Consider the following 21233-nt stretch of genomic DNA (forward strand, 5'->3'; position numbering starts at 1 on the left):
CTGATACAAGCGTCTCTTTACCTGGGGCGTCTTGGGCTGAGCCTGATAGGGTCAATGTGATTTAGATTGGGAACTTCGGGTCACATAGTGTCAGTCAACTACCAGAGAGTATGGAGGCTGAGGCTGCTCACTTGGGAGGCCCACCAGGTTGCTGCCAGCATCCCATGTGTGTGTCCCTCATCCATGCTGACCTGGCTTCTCAGGAGAGCATGTTGAGAAGCTCTGCAGTTGGCGCTTTTCTGGACTCTGCCCTAGGTGACCTTTTCCTTGTCTGACTTTCATCTAGATCTTTTCCCTGGAGAAAATGGTGCCATCACTGTAACAACCTCCAGTGTGTTCTGTGAGTCTAGAGAACTGCAGAACCTGACGGTGGTCTTGGGAATCCCTGACCTTGCAGCTGGTGTCAGAAGTCACGGTGTTATTGGGGACCCCTCCCTCCAACTCTGCAGTTGGCTTACTTTCGTACAGAGCTTGGCCTGTGCAGGGTGCTTTGTAAGCATGCATTAAGCAGATGAACAGATGAGTGAATCAATGCACGCCACGTTCTTTTCTCTTTTGCAGGTCAGTCAGTTGAACGTTTAATCTTGAGAAGCCTGCCACGTGGTAATTACTTGGTGCCACTCTTCATTGGTGACAAACAGGGACTTTCCTAGAGGCAAACTGTCCATGTGAGGATCTACCCCTGTGCCAGTGGGCCCATGTGTGTGGAGCATACAGATGCAGGAGTGGGGCTTCTTGTGGGGGTTCTGTCCCCTGTGTGTGCAGCATCTGCGGCTCTGGCAGGTCAGTGGTCTGTAGGGGTATCCTGGGACAGTGGCTCCTCTCCCCAGGCAATATGCCAGGGGTATGGAGTTTGCTGGGGTAGGAGACAGCCGGTGGCAGGATGGGTGGAATGGCTCTAAGGATGACTTCTGGGTTTACTCAGCCTCCTAGATGCAGATCAGAGGTTGCCATGCTGGCCGGACGAGACCCCTGGTCAGCAAAAGCAGCTTCTCCTAGCAATGGAATCCATTGGTAAACACAGTCAAGCAGTGGCCCTTTGTTTGTAATAACCATGGGGATGGCAATGTCCGGATATCCAGGCTCCTGAACTTGGAAAAGCTAAAAAGAAGACAGTTTTTCCAATAAACAGTACAATATTACTAGGCCAGATAGTATTACTGATTAATTCAACAAACAGTTCTGTAGCATCTACTTGCGCCCCCAAACTGCGCTAAACTTTGTGACTACACAGGTGACTAAGATGCAATTTGGCCTTGCCAGTTCACGGCTGAGTTATCAATAAACAGAACAAGCCCCTCATGAAACTCTGATATGAGTGAGCTTGTCTAATCCGTTTTCACCCTTTGTCTTTTCACAGTGGCTCTGCTTTTCCTGCTGTGATACTGTTTTGTGCTTGAATCCAAGAGGCACGGATGCTCCATCTCCAATGGCGAAGGCCACCAAACACTGGCCGTGTATAACGGGAGAGCAAAGCCACTTCAGCCCAGGTAGTGGAGAGTCATGCTGTGTGTCTTATGGCAAGGAATTCAGTAATACGCAGACATATGGTACATGTTTTCTCACCCATTGTACCACCTCTTAATTCTTTACTCTTACCCATGTTTGAGTAGCTGCTAGTGTGCCTGCAAAAGCTATCTAACTCAGGTAGATGAACTTACAGTTTTAGATCAGTGGTTCTCAACCATGAGTAATTTTGCCCCGTAGGGATATTTGCCAATGCCTGGAGACAGTTTTGATTATCACAGTTAGGGTTGAGGGCAGAGATGCTGCTACACATCCTGCAGCACACAGACAGCCTCTGCCACAGAGAATTCTCTGGCCCAGTCTCCAAAGGGCTGCGTTTGAGAAAATGTGCTCGGGGGAAAAGTGATTTTTATTACGTCAACGTTCTCTAAATGGGATGGTGTTAGGCTCGCTAGTTGAATGATCTGAGCTGGCTTCTTTGCCATGGCCTTTGGTAGAGCGTGGCAGAACCTGCTCTTCTCTCCTTGGCTGGCAAAGGCCAACCAGGAGAGCCTGGGCTCTGCTTCTGCCTTTGCATCTCATTAGCTGCATTGTTTACTCCCACATCCTTCTCTGTGAACTGCGGTGATAAAGTCAAATTCACAGATAGGTTGTGGATCAGAGGATACCTATGAAGGTACCTAACACAAGGCTTGACCCATGTAATTAATTGGCCAATAGCCACTGGTTTTTCAAATCTGCTGCTTCTGAAATGAGCCCTGCCTTATTTTAATCATCCTTGCAGCAACCCTGGGTTGGGGTGAGACAGACAAAGAGATGAAAGCACTGTGAGCTCTCCTGTTTGTCTTTATCTAGAATTAAGCGGTTGACTTAGGAAATGAACACAAAAGAAATGTCAAAAAGAAACACACACACAGAGGATTCAGTCACCCCATCTTACATCTCCACCAATGTTTTTTTTTTTATTTTTCCTGGAAGAGAGAGATTTGTTGAATGAAATGAGACACTTGAGGGAAAAAGATACTCCAATGAACTTTGATGTGATGCTCATGTAATTAGAGAGATTTTCTCAAAAATATTAGATTGAAGAAACTGGTGCTCACCCAAGGCTCCCAGGGTTCTTAGCATTTTGTCTTCCCTGTGGTGTGAAGGAGGGAAGGGAGCAGCCGCTTAGGCCCCTCTGCAGGTATGTGCCTGCACACCCTCCTGTGAGCCCTTCCTGGGTGTGGGTGAGGAAGCAGGAGCAAGGTCCAAACTCCCCAGGTTGTGAGGTCCCCTGGAAGGAATCCCCCCATCCCAAATGTGAGAGCAGCAGCAAACTTGATTTGTTGTATAATTTTAAGAAGACAACCGTCTGGACAAACGGTAGTCTTTGTGTACCAGTAGAATTTCTTGCCTTGGACAGTTCCGCTGGCTCAGAGGCTCAACCATGAAGGAAAACAGAAATGGTTCCCAGGCCCAGGGCCTGTGCCTCAACCTCCTTCTAGGCGGGAGGGAGTGAGGGCTGCTGAGCTTGGGGGAGACTGGCAGGAATGTCGCACTCCCTGAGCACTGGTTCAGGTTGTAGCTGAGATGAAAGGGACAGACGGGATGCCCTGGGTACCCCTCTTGCCCAGCAGCTTTGTGACTGGCTCTTGGAAAAGAGAAAGCTGCTATGGAAGCAATGTGCATGGAAAGGAGCCTTGGCCCGTGGGATGCTACGACCAGGGAGGGTGGAGGGGATTTAATGGCATGGTGGCACTGGTCAAAGACCAGCTATGCCAGGGGGACAGGAGAGCCTCATCCAGGGCAAGGGGCTCTGTTCTCCTCTCTTTCCAGCAAATCTTCCTCTTGTTTCCCACTTACAGCCAAAGGCACGTCTCCATTCCTGCTTCAGTGTCAGTTTCTTAGGGCTCTAAGAAGTAGGAGCCAGCAGACCTGAGATCTACAGATTCCAAATCTGTGATTGATCAGTTACGGAATCTAACAGATTCTGGCTTTCACATATAAAGTCAGCTTGATAGTCCTTTCTCTTAGGTTTATTGGACACTTTAATCAAATAATATGTAAAAATGTTGGCACTCACAGGCATGCAGTAAAGGGTGGCTGCCAATATTAGCATTATTAGCAGTAATTACTGATTATGTCTGTGTAACCTTGGTAAATAAAACCATCTCTAGGTGCACTTCCCTCTATCCATCTTGTGCAAATAGACCATCCTACACTGCACAACCACTCACCAGGGACATTCTGTGCTCTTGGGAAGACTCCATCTAAGACATCACCACTAGCTGCACACACGTTGTCACATTCTGCTGCTAAACTATAGGGATGCCATCTGATGACCTATGGGACTGCATGGATGCCTGCCCTGCATATCAGGAAGTTAATGAGCCCTTGGCCAACAGAAATCCAGCAGCCATCAACACGAGTCCCTCAGTGAACATATATGTTGTATGATAAACAAATGGGATAATGTAAAGAATACCATGCAACAGTGGTGACCCCCAAGAGCCATCACCACGCCCTAGAAAAATATGAGCTTCGAGATTCTGAGGCCTCCTGAAACAAGTCTTTTACCATCAGTTTACATGGAGCACTGAACCATGAGAAGCTTAACCTCCCAGTGAGCAATTACAAAAGACAAACAAAAATACCATTTTTACCCACATAAGTCGTCCAGATTTATAGGATGGGTATATTTTTTTTACAGTCTGGACTTCTTCTGTGTCGGCATAGATACAATGTGTTTTGGAGAAAATGCCGTTCCTTTCCTTCTGCCTTTATTTCTGCAGTCTGTGGTTTCAGCCCCTCTCACATTTCTTTCCCTGTGTTCTATAGACATGGTCAGATGTTGAAGGCCAGAGGCCGGCTCTGCTGCTCTGCATGGCTGCAGTGGGAGCCACGCAGGGAGCTAAGGTAACATGCCCCTTACTTGCTTCTGGATTTCAGACAGAGAAGTGACTTTCCTGTTTGCCTGACAAGGAACACCTGGGATGCTCCCCTCACTGCCACATCCAGGGAGGTCCTTCCGCAAGTCAGTGACCCAGCCCCCACTTGCAAAGCCCCATGGTCCCCTTAGCGTAACACACCCTTGCCTTTCGGTGGCCAAGTTCCTTCATCTTTGCTACGGCATCGGATGACCCGGCGCTTCCAAATATCACTGTGTCCAGTGCCATATGATCATGTTTTGCCATATGCACCTGCCACTTGGACTAGCGTATTTCTTAAAACACTTTTTTCTTAAAATGGGCTTCTGTCCACATTAAGTACATTTATTTAAGTAGGAAGTTTTATATTTCAACCATAAATAAAAACATAGTTTTACTAAAAGAGCGGGCAAGTGTGAAAATAGACACAAAAGAATTAGTGCACAATGACTGGGTGGGTGACGTCACTGCCAAAGGCCTGGGGCCCGTCTAAAGGAAGGCGGCGCACGGAAGCCAGGCCAGCGCCAGAGTGACGCGTCCTCCTGGATGTCATTGGGATGTGGAAATGGAATTAGAAAGGGAATGATTTTCTCACCATGCAAATCAGCGTTATTTAAAATTGCTTCCCAAGTAGCTAAATCTTCCCTTCTATAAGTCATAGGTGTCCCCTACTTTGAATACAGAAAGTTGACCCAGGGCTGCCATAAATGAGCATGTGCCTGGCCAGGGCAGTGAGCAGGGCTGGGTTCGCTGTACGTTCTGACCGCTAATCCGTGCTTCTGGGGGAAGGGTTACCTTTTCTAGTTTTTACAAACTTGCCTCCTGGGCTGGTGGGAGCCTTCTCTCTCCTTCCTCTGAGCCAGTCTTCTTCTAGAGGCCTAGGCATTGCCCTGAGGGACACCGTGCACTTTGCCTGCAGCATCTTAATGAATTTTCACCAGAACCCATAGGGGTGTGTGTGTGGTGGGGCAATCTTGCTTCCCTGTTTTACAGGGGAGGAAACCAGGCCTCTGCCTTCTAGGCCACGTGTCCCCAAGCTATGGCCTGCGGGCCGCATGCAGCCCCCTGAGGCCATTTATCCGGCCCCCCGCCGCACTTCAGGAAGGGGCACCTCTTTCATTGGTGGTCAGTGAGAGGAGCACAGTATGTGGCGGCCCTCCAACGGTCTGAGGGACAGTGAACTGCCCCCCTGTGTAAAAAGTTTGGGGACGCCTGGTCTAGGCTTTGGTGTATCTCTGGGTTCCCTTCAGTGTCCTGTGAATGTTCCAGTAAGTGCATCTGTGGTGACTGCTTAAGCAAACTTCCATTCACACACTTTCTCTATGTTAAGCCATCATTACGATTTATGGGGTAACCCGATATTTTAAAATCTGCTGCATAGCATGAAATATCTTCAATGAGACCACTGTCCAGGTCCGTTGACTGCTTTATTTTCTTTGAAATTTAACTTCGTTATTGAAGGGTCACTATGAAAGTAATAGAAACCCAAAGCAGAAAATGCCCACAATCCCATTCCTACATCTAAACAGTTTCGCCCGCGAGTGTCGCCTTCTAGGCCTCGTGCTCGAGTCTGTGCGGTTTTCAGGTGTCTGTCCTGGAAAGAACATTAGCGTCTTCAAGCTCCAGCCTCCTCAGGCCAGGCGGTTCCATTGCACCTGCCCTTTAATTCCCTGCCTCTCTTCATTTTCCTTTTCCACTCCCGCTTGTCCTCCCTCTCATCGTGTTGATTTGTGTTCACCTATGAGTATATGAGCCAGGGAAAGGGCTGGGAGCTCACACGTGCCTACCTTGTTTCCAGCTGGAGAGAAATGCCTTCTCTTTTGAGTGAATCAGCATTTTTCCCCTAGGATCTCCAGAAAGTGCCTCTGTCTGCACCGAGCAGGCCAGCCCAAGCACGCTCTGCTCTGGGGAGTAGGGTGAGTTTCAGAAGGTTGCTCCCTGCGGTCGCCATCTCACTAGTGACTGACAGTTGGTTCCCTTGAGGGAGGGCCCTTCTAGAAGATTCTGTGATACTTTCAGCAAAAGACACATAGTCAATTAAAATCTGAGAAGTTGGGCCTTTTCCACGCAATTCTATTTCCATCTATAGAAATAGGTATTATTATTATTGGTGGTGGCTGTTTATCGAGTTGTTGGATGGTCCTGATCAAAGACAACACTTTTTAGAACATCCACAAATAGACACATTTTCTCGTGTCCTTCTAAGGGCACCAGAGATCATCTATAAAGTTAAGAGCACAAGACTTTGACCCTGACCAAATTCCAGCCCAGTGACTACATGCTTCCAGCCAAAGGGAGGCCTGACTTCACCTCTGTGTGGTGTCTTCGTATACTCTACATACATATTGCTTTGCTTTGTGAAATGATTTTTTTCCGAAAGGATTTTAGACTAACTAGAAGTTGCAAAAATAGTATGGAGAGTTCTTGGGGGTCCCCCAAGGATATCATCTTATGTAACCCTACGCCATGATCAAACCAGAGAATGGACTTTGGCACAACACAGTGAGTGCAGGTCTCAATCGAAAACCTTAATTGGACCTCGCCAGTTTAACCAGCCATTATTTAACAAAAATTTACTTTTCTAATATAGAACTAAAAGAGATATTCAAGGTCTAAAGAGTCATGGAATCATAACCCAATTTTTATGAGGGAAAGCTTCTAAAATAAATTCAAGATCTCTCCAGTTTCATACCTGTGCACAGACAGCACCTGAGCGGAGATGAAAACGTGCTGTTCTTCTTTACACAAAGACGATGCCATAAATCCATCACTGAAGGGCCCCTCTGGTCCTGGTGGGGCTAGCTGCGTGGACATGAAATCCACACCATGGCACAGGGTCTCCTGCTCTAAAGGACCCCTGCTTGGTTTAATGTTCTACTGTCACCATCTTGAAATGCTTAATTTTTGAACAAAGGGCCTCACACTTTCATCTTGCACTGAGCCCTGAGAGCTGTGTAGCTGAGCCTGGGTCCTAGGAGTAGATGTGTGTTATTTGTTTGTATTCAGGGCATGGCCATGGCACAAAGGAAATCTTACTGGGTGTTCGTGGACTCAAGACAGGGCTTGCAAATCTAATATTCTCATGTTTCTTCTTTACAAAGCAACTGCAGAACTTGTTCATGGATTTCTACTATGAATATCTACATTCATTAGAATTACTATACTTTAGTACAAAATGAAAAGCAATATGACTGCAAGAATTTCTAGTTAGGTATTTGCATCCTCTGGTGATTTATTTGAAATCAGTAAATATTTCATCTTTCTTTAATTTAAGGGTTATGGAGAGCTCTTTGAGCCAAGAGGTGTGAAAAACATATATTCTACTCCCGTAAGTACAGATGTAGGTGTGATTGCGAAAAAAATTACCTTAATATTGTTCTGTCTCAAAGCTGTGGAAAGCCCTGAACATTGGAAATGTGGAAGGGAAGAGATGATAAAAAAAAAATGTGCCAACATCCAAACAAACTGAAGGAGAAGTGGATGTGGAAGAGGGCTTGGAAGTAGTTAAGGCACATTTATCCTGTGACTTGAGGGCATAAGAGCTTTTCAGTCCCTGGCAAATTTCTTTTGCTGTTGAGTTGGTAAGACCTCAATCATAGGCTGAGTTTTCTGCTGCACTTTGTCACAGACCTATAGACATTTTGAGCTAAGAGGGTCTTAGAGATCATCTGGACATTTTTTTTTTTCTAAATATGTTTTACAGCAGAATTCTTTTCAAATGAGATCGTACAAATAACTCCATTATATATCAAACATCTAAGTACTAACTTTGTATGCAGTGACATTTATATCACACACCTATTACCAAAATAGCCAATAAAAATAATAATTCTGATGTCAACAAAAGGAAGTTGAATGTTGTGGATATAGTTTGCAAATTTACGTTAACTTAAATTCATTGCATTATATTATTATAAACTTGTTTCTTAAGTATCAAGGAAATTTTGATATACACAAACAAGCAGTTTCAAATATTAATGGTTTTTGAACAGCTCAGTTTACAATATTAGGATTCTCTTTGATTAAAGAAACATGGGACAAAAAGCTTCATTCGCGTTTCATAAAAGCAAATTAACATGGCATCCCGAATTCATGTTGGTGTGGGAGACTAAAAAAAGGATGTAAACCACTTTCTCCTATATTATACAAAGAATATTCAATATTATTATTGAATAATTTGTACATAATGAAAAGAAAATTCAAATACTCTGGCTGAAGTAACTTTGAGGAGTCGTAGGCCCTGCGGACAGAGTGAAACCAGTGGCTAAGTCCACAGAAGCCCGGAGAGGAGAGATGGTGCCCTCCGGGCCACAGCGCAGCCATGCGTGGTGTGGGATTAGGACCTGAAGTCGGCTTGAGGCAAAATCACCGCTGAGTCTACCTCCGGAGGGAGCCAGGCTGGAGACGGACATGGCGTCTTCCTCCAGCCCTGGATGAACCCTGTGCTTGGTCAGTGAGCATCTGGTGTGAGGGTACTTTGTACGGAGCCTACATTTGAAGGGTCCTCCTCTGAGCGGCCCCTGGAGCTAAACAGACTGAGGGACAGCACCTCCAGTTAAGTGCTCCCAGCACTGGGAGCCAGGCAGGCAGGGTCCCTAGGGCTGTTTGTAGTGGTCCACACCTTGCCTCTTTGGCTAAGTATGTGTGGTTCGGTTTACCTTGGTATGATGTGGCTTCATTATATATGTACACATGTGTATATGTACAGTCATGTATTGCTTAATGATGGGGATACATTCTGAGAAATGTGTTATTAGGTGATTTAATCATCGTGTGAACCTCATCAAGTGTTTTACATAAACCTAGATGGTGTAGCCTACTACACACCTAGACTTCATGGTATAGCCTGTTGCTCCTGGGCTGCAAACCTGTACAGAATGTGACTGTACTAACTACTGTAGGCAATTGCAACACGGTGGTATCTGTGTATCTAAACACCTAAACACAGAAAAGGTGCAGTAAAAATACAGCTTTACAATCTTATGGGCAAGCCGTATATATGTGGTCTGCGTTGAAATGTTATGCAGTGCATGACCATATGTATGTATGTGTATATAGATAGATTTGTATAGACAGGTGACCTTGAACAACGGGAGTTTGGACTGCGTGGGTGCGGTTATATGAGGGTTTTCTTCTGCCTCTGCCACCCCGAGACAGCAGAGCCCCCTTCCCCCTCCTCCTCTTCATTCTACTCCGAGAGAAGACATGAGGATGAAGACCTTTATGATAATCCACTTCTACTTCATGAAGAGTGAATATATTTTCCTTAATGACATTTTCTTTCTTCTGGCTTACTTTATTATAATATATAATACATATGACATACAAAATATGCATGAATTGACTGTTTACGTTATTGGAAAAGCTTCAAGTCAACACTACGCTGTGAGTTGAGTTTTGGGGGGAATCAGAAGTTACAGGCATGTTTTCAACTGCCAGGGGCAGCAGCCTAAGCCCTACATTGTTCAAGGGTCAACTGCATATGTATATGTCTACACACACATACATGTAAGTCATATATACATAGATTATACACACATACATGTAAGTGTATATGTCTGTGTATCTAAGCATGTACATAGGCGTAAGTATGTATATATGAACATGTGTATATGCATGTCTGTATATGTACATGTATATATATGTATGTGTATATATAGCCTCATGGACGTACAAAATTGTCATGACATGACAAATTGTATCATGTCACTCTCTAACTTAAAACTTTCTGATGGCTTGTCATTGCACCTGGGATACAGTCTTCAGCGTTATGACCTTAAGGTCCTGTGCAGCCCATGCGGCCTTTGCTTACCTACGGCATCAACTTGCTGTGACCCCCCCCGCCTCCCCAGCCCTCCCACTGCCCCACCTCTTTGGGGTCCAGCCACAGGACACTCCAAGTTCACTCGCTGCTCAGGGCCTGTGCTGTTTCTTCAGATTGAAATTCCCTTCTGTTCCATGGCTGTACACCCTCCTCCTCCTGAGAACTCCCTGGTCTCAACTGCGTGAGATCCCTTCTGAAATCTTCCCTCGGTGATCAGGCTCACACTTATCGCCACTCTCTGTGAGGTGTCGGCCTTGCCCCTGTGTGGCCCTGACAGTGAGGCCTCAGGCGCTGTCCTTGCTTCCAGGCCACCCCGACTTGTGTGATTTAGTTGTGGGATTGGTGGGTCCCCAGGTAGCCGGTCTTCCCTGTAGGTGCCAACCCTGTTTCCTGCCACTGCCCTAGATAGCACAGAGGCCCAGAGCCACAGACATGGGCCAGATGAGCAGGTGACTGCTGGCAGCCCACCATGGAGAACAGTGGGCAGGGCTCAGAGGAAGAGAAGCCAAAATGAGCAAGGAGGGGCAGTGTAGCTGAGTGGGCGCAAGGCATGACTGAGGCTGTCAACAGGACAACCCTGCTGGCCAGGCTTGTTCAGGTTCCTTCCTCACTAAAGGTGTGTTTCAGCTCAGGCATGGAAGGTCTAGCCATGAGAGCTTGCAGCATCTCCCTCTCACCCCAACACAAAGAGAGGAAATCTGAGCAAACTGCCCTGAGCCTGGCTCTTTACCTCCCAGGGAACTGCACTGAGTTCGCCCCTCTGTGCTGGGGTCGGTGACACACAGAGGTCGGGACAAGGGCTCCTCGTATTAACCTCTACTCGTTTGCTTTCAGGCTTACCCAGATTCCACAGTGCACAGACGACTCCTGGCGCCGGTGGAAGGAAGGACGGCTGAGACGCTGAGTCAGGTATGGAGGGCTCCCCTTGTCCTGTGCCCTGGCTGTTGGTCCTGCCTCCCTACTGTGCTCCAGGCTTGATTTGGGAATCACTGTGTTAGTCAGCTAAGGCTGCCATAATAAAGTACCATACCCTGCCTCGTGGCTTAAATAACAGACATCTCGCCTCATGTTTCTGTAGGCTGGAAGTCTGAGGGTTGGGTTCCAGTGACGGCTCTCTCGCTAGCTTAGGCCACCTTCCCACGGTGTCCTCACATGGGATGGAGAGAGAGACCAAGCTCCGCGGTATCTCTTCTTATTAGGGCACTAATCCCACCATGAGGACTCGACCCTCATGAGCTCACCTAAACCTAATTGTCTCCCAAAGGCTCCATCTTCAAATGCCTTCACACTGGGCTTAGAGCCTCAACGTAGGAATTTGGGGAGGGAACACAGTTAAGTCCATAGCAATCACGATCATGGGGATCCTCCCTCCAGCGATGCATTGTAGAACTCAACCTAAGACGGAATTGACACAGGACAGGCGAGCCCCGGAGGCTTCTTGGAAAGAAGGAAAGGTGGGGTGGTGTGTTAGACAGAAGTCTTATTGAATGGTACGCTCCTGGCAGGGCAGGGCTGCCTCACAGGCAGTGTGCTCAGACTCAGAAACGTATGGGCTGTTGGCAACTCTATTTATACCCATGAAAATCCACTTTCGATCACGTGCACATTAAGGGGCAGGTTGATGCAAACTGAGGGGCTGCTCATTTAGAACTTTCTGGGAAAGGCGTGGTCATTTCCGGGTCCTTGCCATGGCATTTGTAAGCTGTCATGGTGCTGCTGTGAGAGTCTTGCACCAACCAGCAATGAGGCCAACCAGGGATCACGTTCGTCTCCTCTGCTGGTTTCTGCCATGTTTTTATTTTTTCAATTCATCCCATCTGGACCAGATCCTGTTTTGGTCAGCAGGGCTGAGAGTGGGAAACAAGACCTATGGGTCTCCTACCTCAGAATGAAGGGTCTTCCTCTACAAAATTGGGAAAGATACGGTTTGAGTGGCCTGGAGGGGTCTGTTGGGTGACTCTGATTTTAGGTATATCTGGAAAGGTCCCTCAATGCAGCCACTGTGAACTCCTGGCAGGATTAGAAAGCAGCTCAGGAGCTGGGCAAACCCACGGGATATGGCAGGGCCAGTCCACCTGCTCGTGTCTTGGCGGCTCTCCGTGCCCCCTGCTTGGGGAAGAATGCACCAGGGAGCTGCCCAGGCTGTTCTGACTCTCAGCGACTCCTCCTGTTGCCGGAGGAATAATAAACACAAAGGCAGACACAGACGTAGACAGGCTCCATCAGGCTAGATTTGCTTTTTTGACAAACACGTGTGTAACACTCTTTGTCCTAGACTCTATTCTGAGCACTTGAAAGATGGTAACTTTCAGTCTGCACATCTGCCTGTTGGGGCAGGTGCTGCCACACACCTTTTTATAACATGAGGAAACCCAGGAACAAAGAAGCTGGGTAATGTGTTCAAGGTCACAGCCATAGAAAGCAGTAGATGTGGGACTCAAATACAGGCAACGGGGCTCCAGGGTCTGGGCACTTGCGGGGTACACATGCAAAAGCAGCAATCCTCAGCACCAACTCTGTGGGCACTGCTGTCGTGGATCTGGGGTGCATAGCTGTGCCTCTGAGTTGAGGTCCTGGGACCCTGTTTTGTGAAACCTGGTGGTGAGCCTGGGTGTCCCCTGCTGTGGGTGTCAGAGTGGATGACAGACAGCGCTGTGAACACCGTGGCCTGAGGAAGTGAACCCAGACTGTGTCTGGACACAGAGTCACTGCCTGGGGGCTCCCCAGCGTCAGCTTCCTCTGGTTGCTGTGGCAGTCCGCAGGTTGGGGCTCCAGCTCTGTGCCTCAGTGACAGCCCCAAAGGCACTGCAGGCGTGGCCCCTCCTCACTCCTGCTCCTTAGCCCTGCAGAATGGGTGCTGCCTGGCAGCTACTTTGAGAGAACACAGACTTCTCCAAGGCTATAAGCTTCCCTAAAACCAGGCAAGCCGGGCTCCTGCAGAAGGGGCTGTGGGTCCACAGAGTCAGCGCTGCAGAGCTCTTCCCGCAGGATGAGCCGCGGGGAAATTTCCATGTGTGTCTCCTGAGCGGACTGTAAGCTCCCTGAGGGCCAGGCTGTGTCATTACTGGTGCATGACATAAGGTCACTGAAGAATCAGTGAAAGAATCCTTTTCACTATAACCCAATGTGCTAGATGAATCAAAAGATGGAGGCTCAGACAAGTAGCTCCAAAGGTGGAGGCACGAGGGACAGAGCCGGAAATGGGGCGCAGGCTGGCCGACTACGGATGGGCCCACCTCAGCCCTGATCGGGGTCCGGGAAGACCCTTCTCTCTGAGCCTTAATTTCCCATCTACAAAAGAGGGTTGCGGCAGCCCTGCTAGTGTAGCAGGGGGAAACTCTGTGCAGACAAAATCATGTCACTACGTAATGTAGCATTTGGTGACCATGACATAGCATCTGGCTTACCCATTTTCACATATGTGCACACACACACACACACACACACACACGAACACACACATATGCACGTATACCACTCGGGCCAAATGGGCCACGTGGACAGGATTGCGGGTCCTGTTTGGCTGAGCAGGAGATGGATGTGTTCCAGCTGTGGGACCCTCCTCCCTCTGCGGGGCAGGCAGGCAGGCAGCTTTACTGAAGGGAAGGAAGCTCGCAGCTCTGCTTGGTGGTGTGAGAGAGGAGGAAACACCGGATTAGAGGGGCCGGTTATTTCTTTGTGTGGCTCTAACTTGGATGGTGTTGTATGATGAATTATTGATCTGACGAGGCTTCCAAAATTGCTGAGTCAGGGCGTAGACACCCGCTGCTCTGCTGGCGGCCTGGGCCGTTTTGAGTCGAATCCACCCAGCGCAGCCCCCACCGCAGATTCTGTTTTGCTCTGCGCACATCAGGTCCGCCTTAACGATCTATTCAGCTTCCCTGCAAGGATGTGAAAGGACTCTCAACACTAGGCCAGAGCTTGTGAATCTGCTGGTTTTGCTGCAAGAAGGTTCTTTCCTCCCGCCACCCCCAGCCCACCCCCCACGCCATGTGGCCCACAGTCCCTGAATAAGCAGACCCAGTCAATGGGTCGGATGTCCAGGTGAGCGTTCCCACGCTTCTGGTGAGCACCAAGCTGACACAGCAGTAGACGGGGGCCGGGAGACAGCGTTTCCCTCTAAACGAGGGCCCAGGCAGGGCTCCTGTGAACCAGAGGAAGCTGGAGACAGCTTGCTGCAGCCACTAGGGTGTGTCGGGGGGCCGTGGGAAGGGGCATAGTTAAGAGCTTGGATGCCCAGTGGTGTCATCAGAATGGGGACGCGCGTGGGGTCCCCGGAGCTGCCCTTTCCAGGCTCTCCCCATCTTCCACCTTGGGCTTGAGCCCCAGGATTCTGACTGTTTTCATGCTCTACGTGAGCTCACCCTCTCAGAATCACTTTCAGCAGTGACGAATCAGACAGGCTCCCACTAAACCCATGACTGCCAAGGTCTGTGGAACTGGCTCCTGGTTCAGACAACACCCTTTAGAGGTCTTAGAAGGTAAATAGGATGAAGCCCCCTCCCCTCCCCTCCCCTCCTCTCGCCTCCTCCCCCCTCCCTCCCCTCCCTCATCACTCAGGCTGGAAACCTCTTCACAGAGAGATGACCCGGGCCCTGGATGCTGAGCTGCAGTTTTCTGGGTGGAGATTGGCAGAGGAAGACTGTGTAGGGTTCTAGACAGACGAAAGAGCAGCTATGAAGCTTAGACAATGTTTCTGGGGTTTGTGCACAGGGTGGACCTGAGGCGGGAGAGGTTGGGGAGAGGAGGAGACAGTGAGAACAGGGCTGTTGGGAAGGAGGAGGAGGTTATGGCCGCCCCATGGCAGGGCGGCTTAATGCGCAGAGCAGACACCTCTGGCTCACATCACAGATCAGGGTGCGTGTTGAGCTGGAGCCTGCCCAGGGTCCTCCCACCTGTGGCTTTGCCATCACTCGGAACTGGAGATGGGGCTGAAGGACAGAAAGAGCGAGAACAGAGGCTCCTGGGGAGGTTTTCATGGCTGGACACGTGTCCCTGACATCCGTATTTCATCAGTCCTGTAGCCACATCTAGCAGAGAGGCGGGAAATGTGATTTCGCCGGGTGCCCAGAAGAACAGGAAATGAGTTCGATGAACTCCTTGCCGCTTTCACCCCAGTGACTATAAGGACCTATCCTCAGGCATTGGCCTTGGGGCTGGAGAAGAGGGGGCAAAACTAGAAATATGGCTGAGCATTTGAGAAGATGAGGCGGGGAGAGCTGGGGATGACTCCAGGTTTCACGATTGAGCAGCCGGGCTGTTGGGGATGTCCTGACTTGAGCCAGGCTAGAGTTTCGTGAACTCTGGTCATTCTGTCACATTTGTGTTTAACCCACTCACTATTATGTATTTAATGCATTTCTGTAAATCAGTTCCATGTTAATTAGCTTTTGGCTTTATGATCCGCTAAGCCATGGTATTTGTGCAATCATGGAGTTGATATGCTTGTTAGTATGTTTTGAAATATATGATAAAATGGCCATCGACTCAAATAAATATGTGTCCTGATGCCACCGAAATCATCTAATGCTGCAGGGGTCAGTGAACTTCCTGTCAAGGGCCAGAGTACATCTCGTAGGATTTGAAGGCCGGTTCCCACAGCTCCGCTCTGCCGTTGTTCTGTGAAAGCAGCCACCGATGATGCACAAATACACGGTCTTGGCTGTGCTCCATTAGAACTTAATTTCCAACAGCAGGTGGTCTCCCGGATTGTCCCCTGGGCTGTAGCCAGCCAGCCAGCCCCTGTAACAGGGAGTGCGCACCACACTTGGTGAGCAGGGAATGGCGGGGGGCGTGGAGGAGGAGACGCAGGTTGTGGGCCAGCCGACGTGGTTTCCAAGATGCTGAGCCCGAGGTCTCTGCGGACGTCCTTGCGGAGCTGTCTGGTTGGGATTCGGCTCTGGATGTGACCATAGGGAGTGTCACCGAGAGAGACAGTGGTTGGGACATCACCTTGGTTAGGGATGGACGAAGCCATGGCCTGAGCATGGACCGGGAGACTGGAGGGCAGTGGTCTGAGGAGCCATGTGGGTGAGAAAGTCGTAGCAGGAAGGGGTGGCCACGTTTTCTTGGGAGGAGGCTGTGAGGTAGGAGTGGATTGAAGGATAGACCTGAGCACGTCTGTGGATCAGGAGAAAGGAGCCCACAGCAAGAGGCCACGTAAAGATGAAGAGAGAGGGGACGGTTGTCCAAACGAGGGTCTGGGGGTTAATGGAAGGGGAGGTGTCCAGGGCACAGGGCAGGGAAGGGTGAGTCCCTAGGAATGAATCTCCAAGAGGGTGGGAGCAGGTGGTGGGTCCTCCTGAAAGCTCCTGTCATACTGCCTGGGACGGCCACCACTGTGTCACAGTTCCCTGTCAGACTAGAAGGTGCGATCTTCCCCTCAGCGTGGCTGCCACTTCTGAGACGGTACAAACTCCCTGCATCAGCTGAGGACGCGGGGTCTGAGTGCTGTTACTACTGCACTGGGGTGTTCCTCGAATCGTACCTGCAGAGATGAGCTGGTTATGGAAGCATGTGGCGTTTACCCTCTTTCCCCCGCTTTTCCCCACAAGCTCCATGTAGCGGATGTGCTGGAAGATGACCCCAGCTACCTGCCTCATGCCTACAGTGAGGAGGGGGAGTGTGGAGGGGCCCCGTCCCCCAGCTCTCTGGCCAGCTCGGAACAGGAGCTGCCGCCTGATTTGCTGGACTCTTTGGGTTCCAAAGCGACGCCATTCCAGGAAATACCTTCAGAGTCGGGCGTTCCTTTCTAAAATGGTGCATATTTTGGAGAATTGAAGTAATTCATGGAGGGGAATCACTATTCCAGGATTTTTCACCTTTGTTCTTCTTTTCTCTCCTGAAAAAAAAATTACCTTCTAGTCTTAGGATGAGGACACGCTATTAGTTTGAATTAAATGCTTGGATATTCTCAGACCAGCCCCGTTGAACCAAAGCAAAACCACAAGTTATGCTTTCTTAAAATTTGATTTGTCATATTTTCTAGACAAACTTAAATTTAATTGTGTTATTCTTGGCTTCCACTGGCAGCCTAGCTTTGAGGGTAATTGAAAATATAACCCATAGATTACTCAGCCACTTGGGAACGGTAGGTAATACTGAAGAAAAATAAAAATAGATTTTGAAAATATTATTTACATTTCTATGATTATGATACTCCTTCCATTTAAGGGAAAACTTAGGTAAATAGAGAAATGTTTTCTAGAACGTTTGTAATCAGTATTTTAAGTGATTTAAAAAATAAATATTTGTCCCTGTTCACTTTTTGATGACATAAATAGATGAAATATGTTATCTTGAGAGAAGTGATTATGCTGAAAGCTTTATAAACAGTACATTCTTTAAAAAAATGATGAGCTGGCATAATTTAACTTGTATGTGTTATGTAAGTAAAAGAGTTTAGGAGGCTTTGAATGAATAACTTCTGGTTAGATTTTATCTTTAAACCAAACCACAAAATTTAATTGGTTTTTACTTGTCCACTTACTGCTAGTGTAAGTTTCAGGGGAGTAAATGGTTTCTTTTCAAAATCTTAATAGGGGTACATATACCCTGTAAATAGTCAGTTTGCTAGTCTAAGTAATAGATAAGACACTGTCTAAGCAAAGTTTAAAATGCTGTTAGGACACTTTAATGCACATGCTGGATATCTAAAAGTCTACAGCCCTGTAAACATTTTTATATAATTAATGAGCAGAACCTTTTGTGAATGCCCTCTCTCACGCCCTAAAATAAATCAGTAGAAACATGTTTGCTGTTAAATCAGTGAAGCATTATGGTAAACGTGAGTTACAGCTCAGAGTTAAAACTTTTTCCTTCTTTTTGAAGAAGCTGTGCAAATACTTCTTTTAAAGAGATCTGGACTTTTTCTACCTGGTTACCTCACTTTTTCTCTGCTTTGGGAAGCTGAAAAAAGAGAAAAATCATATTTAAAGCACTGGCATGTCTGAATAGGATGCTTGAATGTGTAGAGCAGCTGTATTGATCGTAGCATGACTCAGAGGACAGTCTAGGACATTTTCTGAGTAATTCAGGATAAAAGTCATTTTTTTAAAAAATATATGTTTTTGGAAAACAAAACAAACAAAATAAACACATTAGTTTATTTAATTGCCTCCTTATACTTGTCTCTTCCATTCTGTTCCCTGCACATTTATAAAAAATTCTCTCAAGTTTTGAAACTTAATTATTTTAAATAATTGACATAATAATTGTACATATTTATGGGATACATAAGGATGTTTCCATACATTTTTCGTGTTTCAATACATTTACCGTGATCAGATCAGGGTAATTAGCATAATCATTGGCTCAAACATTTTTTCATTTCTTTGTATTGGGAGGGAGCATTCAATATCCCCCTTCTAGCTATCTGAAACCGAATGTTTGCATTGCATCTGTAGATGGCTTTGTGAGGACTGTGGGAGTCTCGTGCATAAGGACTGTAGGTGTTTGCAGTGGCAATGGGGACTGTTAGGGATCTTCTGCTTACCTTTTCCTGCAGCGAAAGTCCTCCTGTCTCTGGGCCGATCTGAGTCCGGCAGAGGAGATGGGGCACAGATGCAGGGTGCGTCTGCGTTGCCTTCCCAGGCTTCCAGGATCACAGGGCCTTTTCCACTCCCCTGCTGCACGACAACATTTTCTTTTCAACACTCCAGTTAAAGCTTAGCTGTTTATTTGTTGCCGTGATTCTTTCTCGGTGGGGGTCTTGGGGAGCACCAGACATCTCTAGTTGGCCATCTTGCTGATGTCACTCCAAGAAACATATACTTTTGAGTCTGAACTGTTGGCAGGGGCAATGGGTGGTTATTGGCCCTTCCAGATTTACCTTACTAACACGATAAAGCACACTGTCTGTTCTTGTAAATAAAGTTTTATTGGCACACAACCATGATCATTTGTGCAGCTATTACCCATGGATCCTTTTGTGTTCTGCAGCAGAGCCGAGTAGGTGCAACAGAGACCCCACAGCCCACAAAGCCTACATCTTTGCTTTTTTGGCTCTTCATAGAAAACGTGTGCTTGACTCCTTCTCTGGGGCATTCTATATGGAAACTCTACATCACATCGAATATTTTAGGATGTATTCATATTTTGCATTAAAAAAACACATGCAATATGAATTTTGAAAGCTTTTAACTACATTCATTTTTAACTGTAGGTAACTTATTTATCTTGCTACTGGCTACAGAATGTCAGCTGTGCTGATTTGTCAATTCCCCCATTATGAGCAGCTCTTCAACACATTGTTTCTAATAGTAATAAAATATTCATGCAGTACTCATGAACAGCACGTTTAACAATTAATGAGGATAACCAAATGTCATATGTTGTAGATATTTAGTTAGACATTTACAAATTTTTAGTTTACTTTCTTCTTTGTGTATTTTGAAGCTGATACCTATATCTGTACACACACACACACACACACACACACACACGTAGATTCAGATTCTGACTGTGTTCACAGGCCTTCAGTCTTGGAATTCCTGTCCTGTGAAGAAAATGGCCATGTTGGCATCTTTAGGAAGCACCCTTTGCATAGGACCCTTCAGCCCTTCCCTTTGCATGCAAGTTTATGCTACGTATTGTCACATTCCCCGACTGATGTCTGCAGGAAACATTTCTGGATGTCTGCTGGTTCTCCGCACAAGTTCATTCTCAAGTCTACCTACATGCTTAAAGAAAGTATCCATTAGGAACATCAGCACCAGGAGGTTTTGGTGAAAATTTTTAGCCTGTAATGGAATTCACATATTCTCGTGAATTAAATCAATTCTTGCTAGTGGCCATGAATACGGCAATAAACTGAAATAGTAAATATTTTCAGAGAAAATGTGATTTTATTATGAACATTAGCATCCAAATTACTTAGTAGTCCAAAGATAGCTGCAGTCTGAGACGTTAAATATTTATTTTGCATTTCATCAATTTTGGTTTTTATGTGCAATAACAATCTGATTGGTTTTGTGGAGCTTTTCATCTGAGATGCTCGTTTTGCTTACTTTTACGATTTACTAAACACAGCAGATATCTCAGTGGTGAAAACTTTCCTTTTCCCAAGGGAAACACTGACTAAGGAGACCTCATTTTATGTTTCTGAGAAGTAGACACAGCCACCGTCCCCTCAAAGATGACCAGTGGCAGCCATCAAGGATATCAAGACAGTGCCAGGTGGAGGGTGTTTCGGAGATGGCTTTCTCTCATCAAGAAGTTTCTCTGTGTGGCAGAGCCTGCGACCTTTGTCTAGCCCTTGTCTTCTCTGAAATGTGTGTGTCAAAGGCCAAACAAACCTGCTATGAAGAAGGAGAGTATAAACAATTCTGGAGCCATAAAAACAGTCTTTTAACTTTTCCCAATACAAGCCTTCTACTACTGAAATTTTATGCAAGTATGAGGCTGCAGAGACTACTGGTTGCCCTAAAATGTGTTTCCTCTTCTTCTCCAGTAGAAGAACCCTGAGTTTTTTTCTGTGTACATGCCAGGAAGAATGGCAGCAACGTTTCCCATCCTGCGTTTCAGCGGGGCGTGGCTGTGTGACTACATTCTGGCCAATGGATGGCAACTTCCAGGAAGTGTCCTTGCAGAGAGTGCTGTGTCTGCTGGGCTTAGAATGTGATGGCTGGAGGTGGGGCAGCCATCAGAGCTGATACATAGTGTGGTACAGCAGAGAGAGGCAGAGGTGCCCGGGCACCAGGAAGCCCCGCTCCACATGAGGAAGAGCTAAACGTGTCTGGTTTAAGCCATTACTCTTTTGGATTTTCTGTCAGTCAAGGCCAGATCTCATCTTAACTGATACAAAACAGAGAACCAGAGAAGCGAGCTGCAGTAGCAGAACTTAAGCACGTGGCGTTGGCTGAACGGTTGTGTTCAGGTGGCAGGCGCTAAACATTGTGAGCTAGAGAGCCCGTGACCCTGGTTATACAGAAACAAAGCATTTGATAAAAACCACTGCCTGTTATTTTTTGAAAAGCAGCCCATGTCCTGAGAAGGACAGACGCAGAAAATGGCAGGATAAATTTAGAATGTAA

General features: G+C 47.1%; 1 protein-coding gene across 1 annotated transcript in view; it reads left to right on the forward strand.

Annotated features, from left to right (window-relative positions):
- The window catches only part of CDH26 (cadherin 26), a 66718-nt gene extending 49763 nt beyond the window's left edge, over positions 1-16955 (forward strand). The window contains 9 exon segments of the mRNA XM_039479333.2: positions 562-783; positions 1361-1462; positions 1465-1490; positions 4288-4365; positions 6224-6292; positions 7651-7704; positions 11035-11109; positions 14149-14151; positions 16755-16955. Of these exon segments, the coding sequence (XP_039335267.2) occupies positions 562-783; positions 1361-1462; positions 1465-1490; positions 4288-4365; positions 6224-6292; positions 7651-7704; positions 11035-11109; positions 14149-14151; positions 16755-16955 (830 nt within the window).
- Positions 16956-21233: the final 4278 nt, after the last annotated feature.

Source organism: Saimiri boliviensis, chromosome 9 (genome assembly GCF_048565385.1).
Source record: "Saimiri boliviensis isolate mSaiBol1 chromosome 9, mSaiBol1.pri, whole genome shotgun sequence".
Lineage (NCBI taxonomy): Eukaryota > Metazoa > Chordata > Mammalia > Primates > Cebidae > Saimiri > Saimiri boliviensis.